Here is a 15733-nt window from a genome sequence, read left to right on the forward strand (position 1 = left end):
GAAAAAGAGATTCTCCCTCTGAGATTTACAACATGACTGTAATACAGTAGTTATGTCCATTATGTTCACTGTGTACATCAGATTTTATTTACATTGAACATGGAGAGCTTTCTGCTCAGAAAAGACATTCTTCATCTTTTATCTGTCTTCCCTAAAAACAGAGACTTTTATTTTTAAAAAATATCTGCCTAGACTTCTGTTCCTGAACTAGATTTCCGCATGAGCCTTATTTTCTGGCTTATAATTTAAAAAAAACTCATTAAAATTCTATTTCTATTTATATGGAAGAGACAAATACACTTTCCCTTGCTAGTTTCTATTCCTCATGGCAGTTAAGTAAGGCAGTACCTTGTTCTAGACAAGGTCATGCGGACTATAGCATTTAAGAGGATGTATGCCACTTCCATCTCTTCCTGTCCTGGCAACCCTTGATTGAAATAGAGGGAGACTATATTCTGAGTTAGCATAGGGGCCCTGCCAATCTCAAAGTATGGAACTTGGTGTGAACAATAAGTAAACTTTCATTGTATTAGGTTTTTAATATTTGGAGAGCTTTGTTACTACGGCATAGTCTAGCAATCTTGTACGTTATTTTTGTGTGTGTTTTAATTACCCAAAATTATGCATATAGCTTATAAATATTTAATGCTGGTGATGGCATACTTAAACTAAAAAGAATTTCATGATCTAATTCCTGTCTGTCTTTCCAACATCATTTCCCACAATATCTATACCTGTATCTTTAAACTTATATTCTTCCAGATTGAACATACTGTACTATTTCACAACTGTCTGTACATGCTCTTTCCTCTATTAGAATTCACTTTCTCAGGTATAGATTAAAGAAGACATTTTCATGTACCCACTATCTAGGTAAAAAATAGAACTTTACTATAGTCTGGAAGCCTCTTATGCACTCTTACCTGATTGCATTTTCTTTTCACCTCCTGAAATAATCACCATCCTGAAATTTATGAAGCTCATTCTTTTGTCTTTTGTTTTCATCATATAGATGTTTACTGCTAAGTACAATTGACCCTTGAACAATGTAGGAATTAGGGCTCTGACACCCCCTCCTCTGCCACAAATCCATGTATAACTTGATAGTTGACTCTCTGAATCTGTGGCCACATTTATGGCTTCAACCAACTGCAGGTAATGTAGTACTGTAGTATTGAAAAATATCAAGTAGACCCATGTAGTTCAAACTCTGATGTACAATGAATGTTAACCTTACATGTTTTGAAAGTTTATAATAAATGGAATCATGCTGCATGTGCTTTTCTGTGACATGCTTCTTTTTTGCAAGATTATTTTTGAAATTCTTCCATGTTGATATGTATAGTTGTACTTCACTTATTTCCACACTGTGTAATATTTCATTTAATAACACTAATTATCCATTCTTTTCATGGACATTTGGATTTATATCCAGACTTTATATTTAAACAATGCTGCTAAAACACTCTCTCATATATATCCTATGCAAGAATTTATTTGTGGTGTGTACAGAGTTGTAGAATTGCTAGGGCATAGACCGTGCACATGTTAAATTGTATAAGGTGGTACCAAACTGGTTTTCAGGATAGTCATAACTGTTTCTTTCTTTCACCAGAAGTAGAGGGGCATTCCTAATTGCTCTAAGTTACCTTCCTGACAGTTGGTATTACCTAATTCACACTAGTGGTGTGAGTTAGTATACCCTAAGGATTTGAATGTACATATCTCTGATTACTAATGAAATTGACATGTTGTCATATGTTGAGGGCTTGTCCTTTTTATTTTTGTGGAATTCCTAGTCAGTTGTTTCCTGTTTTTCAACTAGTTGTCGATCTTTTTCCTTTTTAATAGTTCTTTTTTTTGCCATTAAATATTTTATATAGCATAATAAAAAGAATAACTTAACTGGTAAGAATAACAAAGATAATACACCCTGTGAAAATAAGTAAAGTATAAAATGCATAAATTGGTTAAAAAATAGTGTAACTATATAAATATGTCCTCACAATTTGTTACATCTTATTGATTCTTCAATATAGGCATTACACCATTCTAGGTGATGTGATCAGCAAGACATTATAGACCTTACATTCCAACAATGATGTCAAATGACCCCCTTCAGGGTGGATTATGCACTTACTATGAGATATATTTCTTCTCCAGAGATTCCTTGTTTGTGTATCAGTTGTAGATTTTTGGTTTGCAGTTATTCTGAAGTTTTGATGTAAGAGTCTATATGTATATGAAATTGTTTTAAGTTGTTGGTCTCTTAATTGCAAGTTCATCTCCAGTGTCCTGCATTTGTATCCACCTCTTCTCATTATTTCTGATTTTGGTGGTATAATTGTGCATGGATGATTTCATACCTTTACTGGTGAGCCTTGTCATTTGTGGAATTTTTGTTTCCTGTTGTGGCCTTTTCTTTTCTGCCTAGATAAGTTCCCTTAGTATTTGTTGTAAGGCTAGTTTAGTGTTGCTGAATTCTCTCAACTTTTGCTTATCTGTGAAGGTTTTGATTTCTTCTTCAAATCTGAATGAGAGCCTTGCTGAGTAGAGTAATCTTGGTTGGAGGTTTTTTCCTTTCATCACGTTAAGTATATCATGCCACTCCCTTCTGACCTGCAGAGTTTCTGCTGAAAAATCTGCCAATAACCTTATTGGGGTTCCTTGTATGTTAGTTGTTTCTTTTCCCTAGCTGCTTTCAAGGTTTTCTCTTTGTCTTTAATTTTAGTTAGTTTGATTAATATGTGTCTCAGTGTATTCCTCCTTGGGTTTATTTTATATGGTACTCATTGTGCTTTCTGGATTTGAGTGAGTGGATCCTTTCCCATGTGAGGGAAGTTTTTGACTATTATCTCTTGGAATATTTTTTCTGTCCCCTTCTTTCTCTCTTCTCCTTCTGGTACCCCTATAACACGGATGTTTCACAGTGTTTCACATTGTCCCAGAGTTCTCTGAGGCTCTCTTCATTTGTTTTCAATCTTTTTTCTCTTTTCTGTTCTGCATCTGTACTTTCCACTAATCTGTCCTCCACCTCGCTTATTTGTTCTTCTGCCTCCTGTATTCTGCTGTTAGCTGCTTCTAGTGAATTTTTTATTTCAGTTATTGTATTTTTCATCTCTTCTTATTTAAGTTTTATATCCTGTATCTCTTTGGTCAGTGTTTCCTGTAAGTTATCCATCTTTGCCTCCAGTGTATTTCCAATGTCATGCATCATCTTTAGCATCAGCAATCTAAAGTCTTTTTCCTGGATGCCGAGAATCTCCTCATAGCTTAGCTGATTTTCTGGGGTTTTTCCTTTCTCCCTCATCTGAGTTAGAGTTCTGTCTTTTCATTTTTATAGGTTTTTGGTGTGGTGGCCTTTTTACAGATAATAGAGTTGTAGCCTCTCTTACTTCTGGTGTCTGCCCCCCTTGTGGCTGAAGTCAGTGTAGGGGCTAGCTGTTGGCTTCCTGATTGGGGGGGCTGATGCTTGCCCACTGGTAAGTGGAGCTGATTCTAATCCCTCTGGTGGGTGGGTCTTAGTCTCTGGATGGGATTAGAGACAGCTGTGTGCCTGAGGGGTCTTTAGGTAGCCTGTTTACTGAGGGGCGGGGCTGCGATCCCATCTGGATTGTTGTTTGCCCTGGGACTTCTCAGCCCTGACTGACGGTGGGGCCAGACTTTCCCAAAATGGCCACCTCCAGAGACAGGCAAGCTGCTGAATATTGCCGAGAGCTTTGCTTTCAATGTCTGTCCCTCACAGCAAGCCACATTCACCCCTGTTTTCCCAGGATGTCCTCCAAGAACTGCAGTCAGGTTTGACCCAGATTCCCATGGAGACCTCGCTCAGCATTGGGACCCAGGGCATGTGAAAGTCTGTGTGTGCCTCTTAAGAACGGGGTCTCCGTTTACCTCAGTCCTGCGGAGCTCCTGTGCATAAGCCCCACTGGCCTTCAATGCCAGATGCTCCAGGGGCTCTTTCTCCCAGTGCCAGGCCCCCGCACGTGAGGGTTTGATGTGTGGCTCAGAACTCTCACTCCTGTAGGTGAATCTCTGTGAACCAGTTAGTTTTCAGTCTGTGGAGCTCCCCCCCCCCCCCCCCCCCCGAGGTATGGGGTTGTTTATATCACCCAGTCGCCCCTCCTACCTCTTGATGTGGCCTCCTCTTTTTCTTCTGGAGTAGGGTATCTTTTTTAAGGTTTCCGGTCCATTTGGATGGAGATTGCTCAGCCTTTAGTTGTGAATTTTGTTGTTTTTAGAAGAGAAGTTGAGCTCCAGTCCTTCTATTTCACCGTCTTAATCCTCTCTTTAGTAGGAGTTCTTTATATGTTTTAGATAGTAATAATTTGCCAACTAAATGCATTGCAGATACCTTCTTAGTGGCTAATTGGATATGGGAGGTGAGGGAGGAGGAGTGTAGAATTACTCCCAGATTCCTGATTTCAGGAACTGAGTGCATGCTGATGCTATTAAACTAGCACATGGGATAGAGGAGGAGAAAAAGCTGTCAGGGGGAGAGAAATCAGTTTATTTTGGAGTTTGATGTTTCTGCGAGATGTCCAGTTGGAAATGTTTAGTAGAAAGCTGGCTGTAAGGATCTGAAACTCAGGCCAAGCTTTGAAATGCCACAGAAGTCCTGGAGGAATCCTGTATGATGGGCCTTTCAGGAGACTGTGGTTGGAAGGAATAAGGTAATTCTCAAACTCATTTGTCATCTGCCCATTCCTACTTCATCTATAGAATATGGATTCTCCAATCAAAGCTTCTTATGAAATAAATGTCCCAGTCAAATGAGCCACCAGACACTTCATCTTATAGTAACTTTATTACCTTTTTTGTCTGAACAGTTAGTCTTTCTTAATGTTTCTAGGAGAGAACATTAGTTTTATTTTGAAGAGCACCCACTCAGCGTATTTGTCTTACATAACATGCAGAACATGTATCCACATTTAAAAATTTATCTCATTGTAGTACATACTTTTACAAGGTATTCCATAAACACTGAAAACTATAAGAAACATATACATCTAAGAATCCTACTTTATATAGTCTTTCACTAAATAATACTATTTTCATATACATTTTCAGGTATTTCTAGCTTCTCCTGTGTATTTAGAATTATGTATGTAATCACCAAGAGAATATGGGCCCCTTGGAAGGAAAGCAGTAGAAGCCCACGGAGTAAAGATCTTTCTTTAAAAAGCAGGTTTTATTATTGTTTTAAATACCTCTTGGTTATTTGAGATTCTAAGAACTTCGATTAAGTCCCAAAGTGGAATGATCCCTTAATAACCAGACGATAGGAAAGGTGAGGAAAGTGTCAGTAGCAGGGCCAGGACTTGGCACATTCACTAAGAATGTAGCACCTCAGTGTAGCTTATAGTATAGTGCCTGGGCAGAGTTACTGCTCAACAGCTCGGGATGATGAACCATCTGCTGCCCTGCAAGTGTGGGAGCAGCTAACTTGGTGACTGCAATCCATGGACAGTTAGGGCTTGATGTATGGTGTATGTAGAGAGATGATGGCAGAGGTAGATTCTCTCCGGCCCATCCTTATCAGTAGTGCCGTGATTATGCTTCTCTCTGTGTTCGAGGAGATCTTTTAGACCTGTAAGAAGAGAGGGAGAGTGTGAAAGACTCTGGTTTCAGTCTGAGTTCTGCTTGGAACACACTGAATTCATAGATAATCCCAAGTTCTCAGGTGAAGTGTGGTGAGATTTCCTGCTACACAATCATTGTGTGTTACAGGGGGTCCTTTTTAAAAAAGGCCAGGAAAGGCTTGTGGGAAATTTGGTATCTTTGCTTGGATAGTTATAACTCTGCCTCAAGGTTGAAATGACCTATTGACACTTCTAGATAGGGAATCAGGTGACTTGATATACCACATAAGATGACATCTCAGTATATAAGCACATGAAGGTAATGGCACAGTGGTGGTAACACTCTTTTAAGCCAAAGATTCCCAGGAAGGCCCAATGCAAATATTTCTAACTTCCCAAAATTGACATTTCTTAAAGAGAAATACTTCTGCAAGCAGTAGCAAACCTACCTTTCTTTGCTAATTGCTTTCAGTAAATTCTTGATGGTCTTAGACTCTGGATTCAGACATCTTTTCTCCCCATTCTTTTTCATTGTGGCACTATGGAAGTAAATAGGAGTGAAAATATTTAAAACAGTGTTTTACAACAGTAAAACAGATGGAATATGCAGTTTTAAAGTCAGACATTTAAGTTTAACTTTAGCTATTTCCCTTTGCTATACTTAGAATAATTACTGATCTTTTGTGATCATCATCACATATTTAATGTATGATTACAACTAGGGAGATGATCATTAGGTGGGATTTTACTCACATGATCTCAACATGTGGGCAAGATTGACTTGCAGGAATCATTTCAAGTTTTTCTAAGGACCTCGGATTAACAGGTCTGTCACTGATCTTGATGCAGGTACAGCGAACAGTTCTGGAGAGAGGTATTCCTGCAGGAAAAGAGACATGTACAGCAGGGGAGCTTAGTGCAGTTTTCATTTTAGGCATGTAACATGGCTGGAATAGTACTTAGCAGAACCTGTACCTCCAGGTAATCACATAGTCAATCTGTGGAGGAATGGCCTCATAGATTATAAAACACAGCTCCGTATGATTAATTAGTTGATTGTCTGAAAGCATGGAATTGCAGCTTGCTGATTATAAGATCATACCCTTGAGCCCATGTCATATAGTTATTTAAGTTAACTAAGGAGGTACCTATCTCATCCTTTTTGGCGTCCTTCCATCGAATTTCTCTATCCCTATTCCTCCTCCACTCCCACCTTCTTCCTTCCCTCCTTTATTCCACTTGCTTTTCTGACCATAAACTCTGACTAGAAGGAATCTCTGCTCATTTTCCATTTATGGGCAGGCTGTAAGACTTCTGCAAATACATTTCTGTATTTAATGAATTTATACCCAGTCCTATTTCTGATGTTACAAGTTAAATATCCCCTGATGTTCCTTACCTTGAGTTCCACTCAGAGTCAGAAGAATAAGGCAGAAAATAAGAACAGCACTTTGGTTCATGGTGCTGCAGCTGAAGATTCTTCTGCAGTAGGCTCAGAATGAGCAGTTGAAGAGTGTCTCAGAAAACGTGTGGCTCGGATGCAGTATTTATTTGCAAAGGCACTTTCCCTCTCTAACTCTGATTGGATAACATTATAGTTGACTCTGCACAACCTGCTTTCTGTTCCTTGGGGAAGTCCCGTGTTGCAGAATTGAAGATATTATTTGTATTTATTGTGGTTTCTGAGTTATGGAATTTCCCTCCACCTCCTTTTTTTCAATTAGAGTGATTTAGGTTTCGCTTTCTAAAACATAAACTGTTTCTTGAAAAACGGGACTTTATTGCAAGTAGAAATAGTTTTTTTCTAATGGGAAACTTGGATTCTCATCTCGCACTTCCTGCAATATAAAAATTTCAACCTAATCCTCAAGTCAGAGTCCTAAATACAGTTAGTTTTAAAATGAGTAAGCCTTAATATTTGGTTTTATTCCATTTAAATCTGCAGCAGTAAGACATGGACAGGAATATCTTACATTTGTTCACTTTTTTATCAGTTTCAGAGATGTTGTATAATTTTTGTTTTATCCCTACAGTAATCCTGGAAAAAGATAGGAAATTATTTTTATTTTGTATGTGGAAAAATAATTTTGTTTTATTTTTATTGATTTTTATTTTTTCCATTATAGTTTACAGTGTTCTGTCAATTTTCTACTGTACAGCAAAGTGACCCAGTCACACACATATATATACATTCTTTTTCTCACATTATCCTCCATCATGTTCAGTCACAAGTAACTAGATATAGTTGCATGTGCTATACAGCAGGATTTCATTGCTTATCCATTCTAAATGAATTAGTTTCCATCTCTTAACCCCAGACTCCCAGTCCATCTCACTCCCTCCCCCTCCCCCAGAAAAATAATTTTAAAAATTAGATCATTGTGTTAGGTCATACATAGGTTGCTGTCGATTCTAATTAACTATAATGCTTATTTTTCCCATCATATATTTTGTACTCTTTTTTGGGGGGCCACAGGTGTGGCATATGGACGTTCTCAGGTTAGGGGTCGAATCGGAGCTACAGCTGCTGGCCTACGTCACAGCCACCGCTCACAGCAGTGCCAGATCCTTAATCCACTGAACAAAGCCAGGTATTGAACCTGTGTCTTCATGGATACTAGTTGGGTTTGTTTCTGCTGAGCCACAATGGGAACTTTTCAACATATATTTTAAATTTTGGTAATTACTTTCAGAGGCTAGGTAATTTTTTATGTGTAATTCCTTAGTAATAACAGCTTTTCATCATTTGGAGGTAAAGCTAATTTTTAGGAATAGTAATTTATCTAGGTATTGCAGGACTTGATTAAATACTACAGAGTAATAGGTTTGGTTTTCTTGGACAGGGTCAGGGATATGAAACTGGCACATTTCAAGGAATTCTAGAAGTTCTCTGATTATTCATAATGTTGTTAGAATAAGTGAATAGCCTCCAACATAATTCTTTCTAGGGAAAATTTTCTAGGGAGGCTTCTTGGGAGAACACTACTCATTTGGATATCTGATTTCTGTTGTGTTAGTAAACAAGTTTTATGTGTTAGTCACTGAATGAAAGTATATGATAAAACCTGGAATAGAGTAAGAAAAGGATTTGTAGCTATAATAGAGTTATTGCAAAAAACAAAAGATTTTTGAGGAAATAAATTTTTTTAAAGTTTTATTCAAGTGTAGCCGATTTACAAAGTTGTGATAATTTCTGCTGTACACCACAGTGAATCATATATAAAAAAATTAAAATGAATTTTTAAAAAAAGACCAAAAAAAAAAAAAAAAAAAAAAAGGAGTTCACGTTGTGGCTCAGTGGTTAACAAATCCAACTAGGAACCATGAGGTTGTGGGTTTGATCCCTGGCCTTGCTCAGTGGGTTAAGGATCCGGTGTCGCCATGAGCTGTGGTGTAGGTCGCAGACACGGCTCAGATCTCATGTTGCTGTGGCTCTGGTGTAGGCCAGCAGCTACAGCTCTGATTAGACCCCTAGCCCAGGAACCTCCATATGCTGTGGATGTGGCCCTAAAAAGACAAAAAAAAAAAAAAAAAAAAAGACAGATAAATACATATCCATTCTTTTTCAGATTCTTCTCGCATATAAGTTATCACACACAGAATATCAAGTAGGGTTCCCTGTATAGCACATTGTCATTGCACACTATATGCAACAGTGTGCGTATGAAATGCCAGACCCCAAGTCATTCCCCCACCTTTCCCCTTTGGTAACCATAAGTTATAGAAGTCAGTGAATCTGTTTCTGTTCTGTACATAAGTTCATTTGTATCATATCTTAGGTTCCACATATAAGTGATATCATATGAGATATCACTGGCTTTCTCTGGCTGACTTACTTCACTTAGTATAAGAGTCTCTAGTTGTATCCATGTTGCTGTAAATGGCATTATTTCATTCTTTTTTCTGGCTGAGTAGTATTCCATTGTGTATATGTACCACATCTTCTTTATCCATTCCTCTATCAATGGACATTTAGATTGCTTCCATGTCTTGACTGTTGTAAGTATTGCTTCAGTAAACATTGGACTGTATGTACCTTTTCGAATTACGCTTTTTTGCAGTTGTATGCCCAAGAGTGGGATTGCTGGATCATATAGTAGCTCTATTTTTAGTTTTTTAAAGAACCTCCCTACTGTTCTCCATAGTGGCTGTACCAATTTATGTTTCCGCCAAAGGTGTAGGCGGGTTTGCTTTTCTCCACACCCTTTCCTGTGGCATATGGAAGTTCCTGGGCCAGGGATAGAATTGGAGCTGTAGCTGCAGGCCGCTTGGCTTTTTGATGATGGCCATTCTGACCTGCGTGAAGTGATAACTCATTGCATTTTGATTTGCATTTCTTTAATACGTAGCAGTGTTGAGCAACTTTTCATGTATTTTTTTTGGCCATCTGTATGTCTTTGTAAAACATTTTTTGATTGGGTTGTTTTTTGATACTGAGTTGTATGAGCTGTTTGTATATTTTGGAAATTAAGCACTTGTCAGTCACATTGTAAATATTTTCTCCCAGTCCATATGGTACGTTTTCATTTTGTTTATGGTTTCCTTGTTTATGGTGTTGCTCGCAACAGCAGATCCGAGCCACATCTGCGACCTATACTGCAGCTTGCAGTAACACCAGTCCTTAACCCACTGAGCCATGACAGGAACTCCACCAACTTCTTTTTTTTTAACCTACAATTTCTGTAGATTGGTTTTGCCTTCTCTAGAACTTCATGTAAATAGAACCATTTCAGTTATGTACTCTTTTGTGCAAGGTTTCTTTTGTTCATGATAATGTTTTTAGATTCATCTGTGTAGTTGCATGAATGAGTAACTTGTTCTTTTTTATTTCTGCATGGTACTATGGCTACTATGCACATTTTTATATAAATATTTATCTGGGCATATGCTTTCATTCCTCTTCAATTTGGTAGTAGAACAGAGTGATCTATTTAAACCATAAATCGTCATGTCACTCATCTGCTTAAGACCCTCTAACAACTTAGTTATATTTAGAATTAAATCTACTTTTGTATTCTGCTTTACTAAGACCTCTGTGATATGACTGTGTTTGATTTCTCCAGGCTCATTCTCTCATTGTTCCCTCTCATGCACTATACTCTAGTCACAGAGGCCTTTATACTAGCAATTTTCTTTATCTAGAATACTTTTGCCCCTGTTCTTTGTACTGGTGGCTCCTTCTGGTCATTTGAATTTTAGCTAAATGGTATCTCTCTTACCAAACAATCTAGAGCAGCCATGAACATATTTTAATTCTCTTGACATTTCTCATTTTCTGATATATGTTTAATTTACTTTTTATTTTTTTAATGCCTATTTCTTCACTCTTGAACGTAAGCCCCCAAAGAGCAGGGACTCTGTTAGAGCTCATCCCCAGCAACTAAACATCACCTGTCATATGGACGGTATTTAGTGAGTACTTAATGGATAGAGAGATGTATAAAATTTCCCTGACTTTAAGAAACAGCATAAATAAGAATTGAACATCTTCAAGTATAATTTCTATTGACTTAGCACATTTCCATGTTAGGACATGGGTGTTACCGTTTTCTCTTACTTCAGGAACCAAGTTTAACCTAAGAAAACTATAATTACCCCAGAAATTAGCACAGATTCAGATAAGTAGAATCAATACAGGTATTCTCGACTAGCTATAGGCCAGAATCTTCATTCTTAAGGCTATGGGATTAATATACAAAGGGTGGTTTACTGAAAAACTCCTTAAGTTATCCATTGGTGGTTTTCTGTAATTGTGCATTGAGTGAATGAATGAATGCAAATCTCTTCAGTGTATATTACACATATGGTCATGGATGGTGTTCTAAACAGGAAAATAAGAAAAGTTGTACTTGTTCTCATTATTGTTTGGCTACTTTGTGTAGAGAACCAAGCTAATTTCAGGGGATGCCAGGAGGGATAGGAGCCAGTGTCTGTCCTTGTAGACTTGCATTCTAATGGGAAAGACCAACAAATATGAAACAGTAAGTATCAGTGAAAGAAACTATGTGATCATTGCCAAATGAGTGGTATAGACAATAAATGATATGGGCGTTCGTAGGAGATTGTATTCATTAAGACCAGGAGTGTTCAGGTGAACCCTAAAGTGTGAATTGTACTTAGACAGGTGGCTGGGAAGGGAAAGCATATGAAGTTAGAGAAATGTCACAAAAAATGGCATAGAGAGATGCCAGACAACTAGTCAGGCAGGTTGGTACAGTCACATAGGGATGGCAGTGCTTTGTTAGGATTCTGTAGGATCCGGTCCTCAGTTTTACAGGTCCAGAAGCTCTCCTTTTCTTCTAATAATCTGGGGTAATGTTCTCAAAGAGTTAATTCTGCTGACCAAATGACAAGGGTCTAAGATGCAAATTAAAAAGATAGTTTGTTTATTTATAGTGAAGACCTTCCAGTGACTGAGATGATTGGATCTGATATCCAAGTTACCCTTTCCCAGTGTCAGAGTACCTGGGAAATTGAATTAGTAGTCAGAATGGTTTCTTGTGAAAATAGAATCAAAACAAAGGATCTTTCTCTTGTTTTGAATGGGGATCTGCTCAGGAGAGAAACCTTTATTAAGGGTTTGTTTTTTTTATCCTGAATTCTTGTCCTTGTAAGTGTGATCAATATGGAGAAGAATTCAGAAAAACTCAGAGACAGCAGCAAGCCAACTATTACTTGTTATATTCACAGCCAATCTTTCATGAATCATTTGAATAAAAACCTAAATTATAACTTTAAAAATTTATATTTCAGTTTTTGTAAGGCTTTTTGACATACTCAGTTTCTTAGTATTTACTGATTTGGAGTCCAGTTGTGAAAGAAAACAAGAATACAGAAATACTCCATCTTTAGTTTCAGTTTCATTTACTGTTGGTTTATCTTTAAGACTATGGCATCAGGCCAAAAGAAACAGTCTTCCCTAACAAACTTGTTGCAGACCCAGGGAAAAAAATGCTTTCCGAGAAACTAATGTGCTTAGAAGAAATTTCCTGAAAAGTGAGCAGGGAGTTCAGTGCTTTCTGTAGACTGGGAATCTCCCTCAGCTGAGGGACAGAACACCTTGAAAAATATGGGAGAGGAGGGCAAAGCTTTGCTTTTCATAGTTTTGACTGAGCTGCAAAAAGATTCTCTTAGCTAAGAGTGCTTGGTAATACTGGCTACATACTTTGGAGTTACCTCCATCTCCTCATTCACAGCCAGGGCAAAGTGGTTGATAGACTCTAAACATCATCCTGCTTGGGAAAGCCTGAGAAGAGCTTCTCATTCAGACCATGCAGGGTTTTGCTTTTCTCACACTTGATGGGACGATGAGATGGGCTAGGAATCTACAGCTGACTGTATGTAGTTTGGTTTCTCACTTGCTCTGTGATTATGAACAAGTTGTTACGCCTATCTGTGCTTTGTTTTCTTATTTTCAAATATGCCTTATAATACCTAACTCGTCCACCTTTCAGGTTGTTTTAAAAATGACACCTTATGAAAAAGGTATTTTATTTAACAAGTCTAAATGAGTTTTTCACTGGCTAGCATTTCAGAAATACAGCCAGCTCTCTGGCTGAATTTCAGCTTATTTCCTGGATTCAATAAATAGTATTTTCTCTCTGGATGATGTAGTTGTTTGTGTGATCAGATGTATCTGTTTGTTTGCAGTGTTCATTAGTTATAGGCCTGACTTTCCTGGTGAAAGAGAGGGTTGGAATCATTCAGCATTTATCTTAGGAAGGGGCTTATTTAGGTAATCTGGCTTCCCTTAGATGAGTAAGAGTCCACTGTGAATTTACAAAACAAGACTTCTCTTCTTTGTTTAATTAAGTCCTAGCCTGAAAAATAAAAAAAGAAAGGAAGAAATTCAATCCATAAGAATCCGAAGGGAAGAAATAAAACTTTGCATAGAAGCCTGTCTGTATAGAAAGCTCCCCCCAATTTACTAAGTTTTAGAAAGAACAGAATTTATCAAAGTGGATGGCCAGAAGGTCAATGTACTACACTTTTTTTCCCTTTTTTTTTTTCTATTTTTTTAGGACTGCACCCATGGGCATGGGGAAGTTCCCAGGCTAGGGATTGAATCTGAGCTGTGGCTGCCACCCTACACCACAGCCACAGCAGTGCTGGATCTGAGCCTCACCCTCACAGCAATGTCAGAGCTAGGCCAGGGATTGAACCCAGGTCATCATGAATATTAGCTAGGTTCATTACTGCTGAGCCACAATAGGAACTCCATGTATTACACTTTTTACAAACATGTGAATATGTGCATGCATGGATCAGAGAGGACAATATATGTATCACCAACTAAAATGATTAATCCGAATCTACAAACCTGTGGTCTATTAACAAGTTAATTGACCATAAACTTCTCATTTCAGAGGAAGAGTGAGAGCAAGTTTTAGATCTCTGGTTCCTCTTTTAGAGAGGAGCCAAAGAAATGTGGCGTAATTATGTCACTGCTTTTCTGAGTGATTTCATATCTTATAAATTGGGACATTTCTAAGAATCTCTATTAAATTGTAGCAATATTTTGGCTTAACAGAGCAATTGATGAATTAGATCAGCATGCTGTTCAGTAAAGGACGTTGTTAATCCAGAGATCAAAGCACTGAAGGGGACTCAGTGGCAAGATTATGGCTAGTGAATGACATTGAATAGATGGAATGGTAGAAGATAAAATGAAAGGATAGGCAGAGCAGAGTAAGAGGTGGGAATTGATTTCCTTTTTTTCCTTTCTTTCCTGCCCCTGTATATATCTCTTTCTCTCTGTGTGTGTCTTTTTCTTTTTTCACTTTCTTTTTTTTTCTTCAACTCTCTTGATTTCCTCTCTCTCTTTTTTTCCTCTCACTTTTTCTTTCTTTCACTCTCTGTCTCATTTTCTTTCTTCATGGCCCCAGTAGGGCAGGAAGACTGTGGATTAAGAGGTATTGACAGAGTTCCCGTGTGGTGCAGTGGATTAAGGATCTGGTATTGTCACTGCAGCAGCATGGGTGGCTGCCGTAGTGTGGGTTTGATCCCTGGTCTAGGAGCTTTCACATGTTGTGGGTGCAGCCAAAAAAAAAAAAAAAAAGATGTATTGAAATATGCCAATACAGGGGGCTCTCAAGTTATGAATGTTTCTTAAGACAAAGAGTCTGGAGGATCTTTGGTTTCCATATTAAATATCTGTGCAAACTGCTTAGTATTAGACTTTATTTTATAAAAAATAGTGTATTAAAATTAATATTTACTGTATGCTTTATTTTGTGCTGTGCTGTTTTAAAAATTTTACCATGTTTGGTTTTAATGACCACTGTAGAGTCTAACCATTCTACTAGACTGCCTCTGTGAGTTGCTTTTGGATTAGCCTCTATTGACAAAAATCTATGACATCAATCAACAGGTCAAGGCACCTGGTCATCTTAAGTTAGTGACATCACTTGTCCCTCAGGAATAAGCAGGCTCTGTTGCTGAATCTGCCTCGTCAGGATCAAGAGGAGTAGTGTATCAGACAGGGACTTGGAAGGAAGGGGGGTATATATATTCATCTGGACTTCTGAAAAAAATTTAAGGATGTGGGCAAGAGTAAAGGAACGAATAAAGGATATTGAGGGCATCCAGAAAGAAGCTATTACTGGAACCTAGTGATAAACCCATTACATATTAACATAAAGATATTTATGAAAATATCTATATTTACCAAATAAAAACAATTTAGTGGAAAGAGTAGCATTGTTTTACATTTCTGGAAGTCTCTTTAATGTCTGGCTTGGTAGACGATGGCTAGATTCTTGTTATCTCCTTCTGCATTTAATTTGCTGCAGTATTACATGCCATGTAGCTTTAGGAAATTGGTGAGATGATGAGAATAAAAAAGACAACATCTTAATGTTACTATTAAATAGTTGTCACTTTATAGATTTTATGAAAGTATCTCGGACTCTTTAGAGGGTAGCAGGGAGGAGAGAGTGTCACAGTTTGAGAACTGCTGTTTTATAATACAGTATCGTATAGCATGTTATAGCATAGTATAATCTGTGCTCATTCAGTCCTTTAGTAGTTGTTATACAGTGAACACTTAAGACTGTGATCACTAAGCATGTGTATGATATTCACTGATTGTATTTATTAGAACCTTTAATGCAGAGTAAATACAGAACAGTAATGACAAAATAATTTGATGA

The 15733-nt window shown here is 37.7% G+C and overlaps 2 protein-coding genes across 2 annotated transcripts in view; one reads left to right on the plus strand and one right to left on the minus strand.

The window, feature by feature from the left end:
- ART3 (ADP-ribosyltransferase 3 (inactive)) overlaps positions 1 to 15733 on the plus strand; it is a 121315-nt gene that overhangs the window by 15048 nt on the left and 90534 nt on the right. The gene's annotated exons all lie outside the window — the stretch shown is intronic.
- CXCL10 (C-X-C motif chemokine ligand 10) lies at positions 4794 to 7102 on the minus strand. Its single transcript, NM_001008691.1, is given in 4 exon segments — positions 4794 to 5590; positions 6032 to 6121; positions 6336 to 6462; positions 6982 to 7102. Coding segments are annotated over 4 exon segments (315 nt in total). The 5' UTR covers positions 7043 to 7102; the 3' UTR covers positions 4794 to 5553.

Source organism: Sus scrofa, chromosome 8 (assembly GCF_054392235.1).
Source record: "Sus scrofa isolate SSC_HxYL_T2T_F1_AM1 chromosome 8, Sscrofa_HxYL_maternal_Yorkshire_Landrace_v2.0, whole genome shotgun sequence".
NCBI lineage: Eukaryota > Metazoa > Chordata > Mammalia > Artiodactyla > Suidae > Sus > Sus scrofa.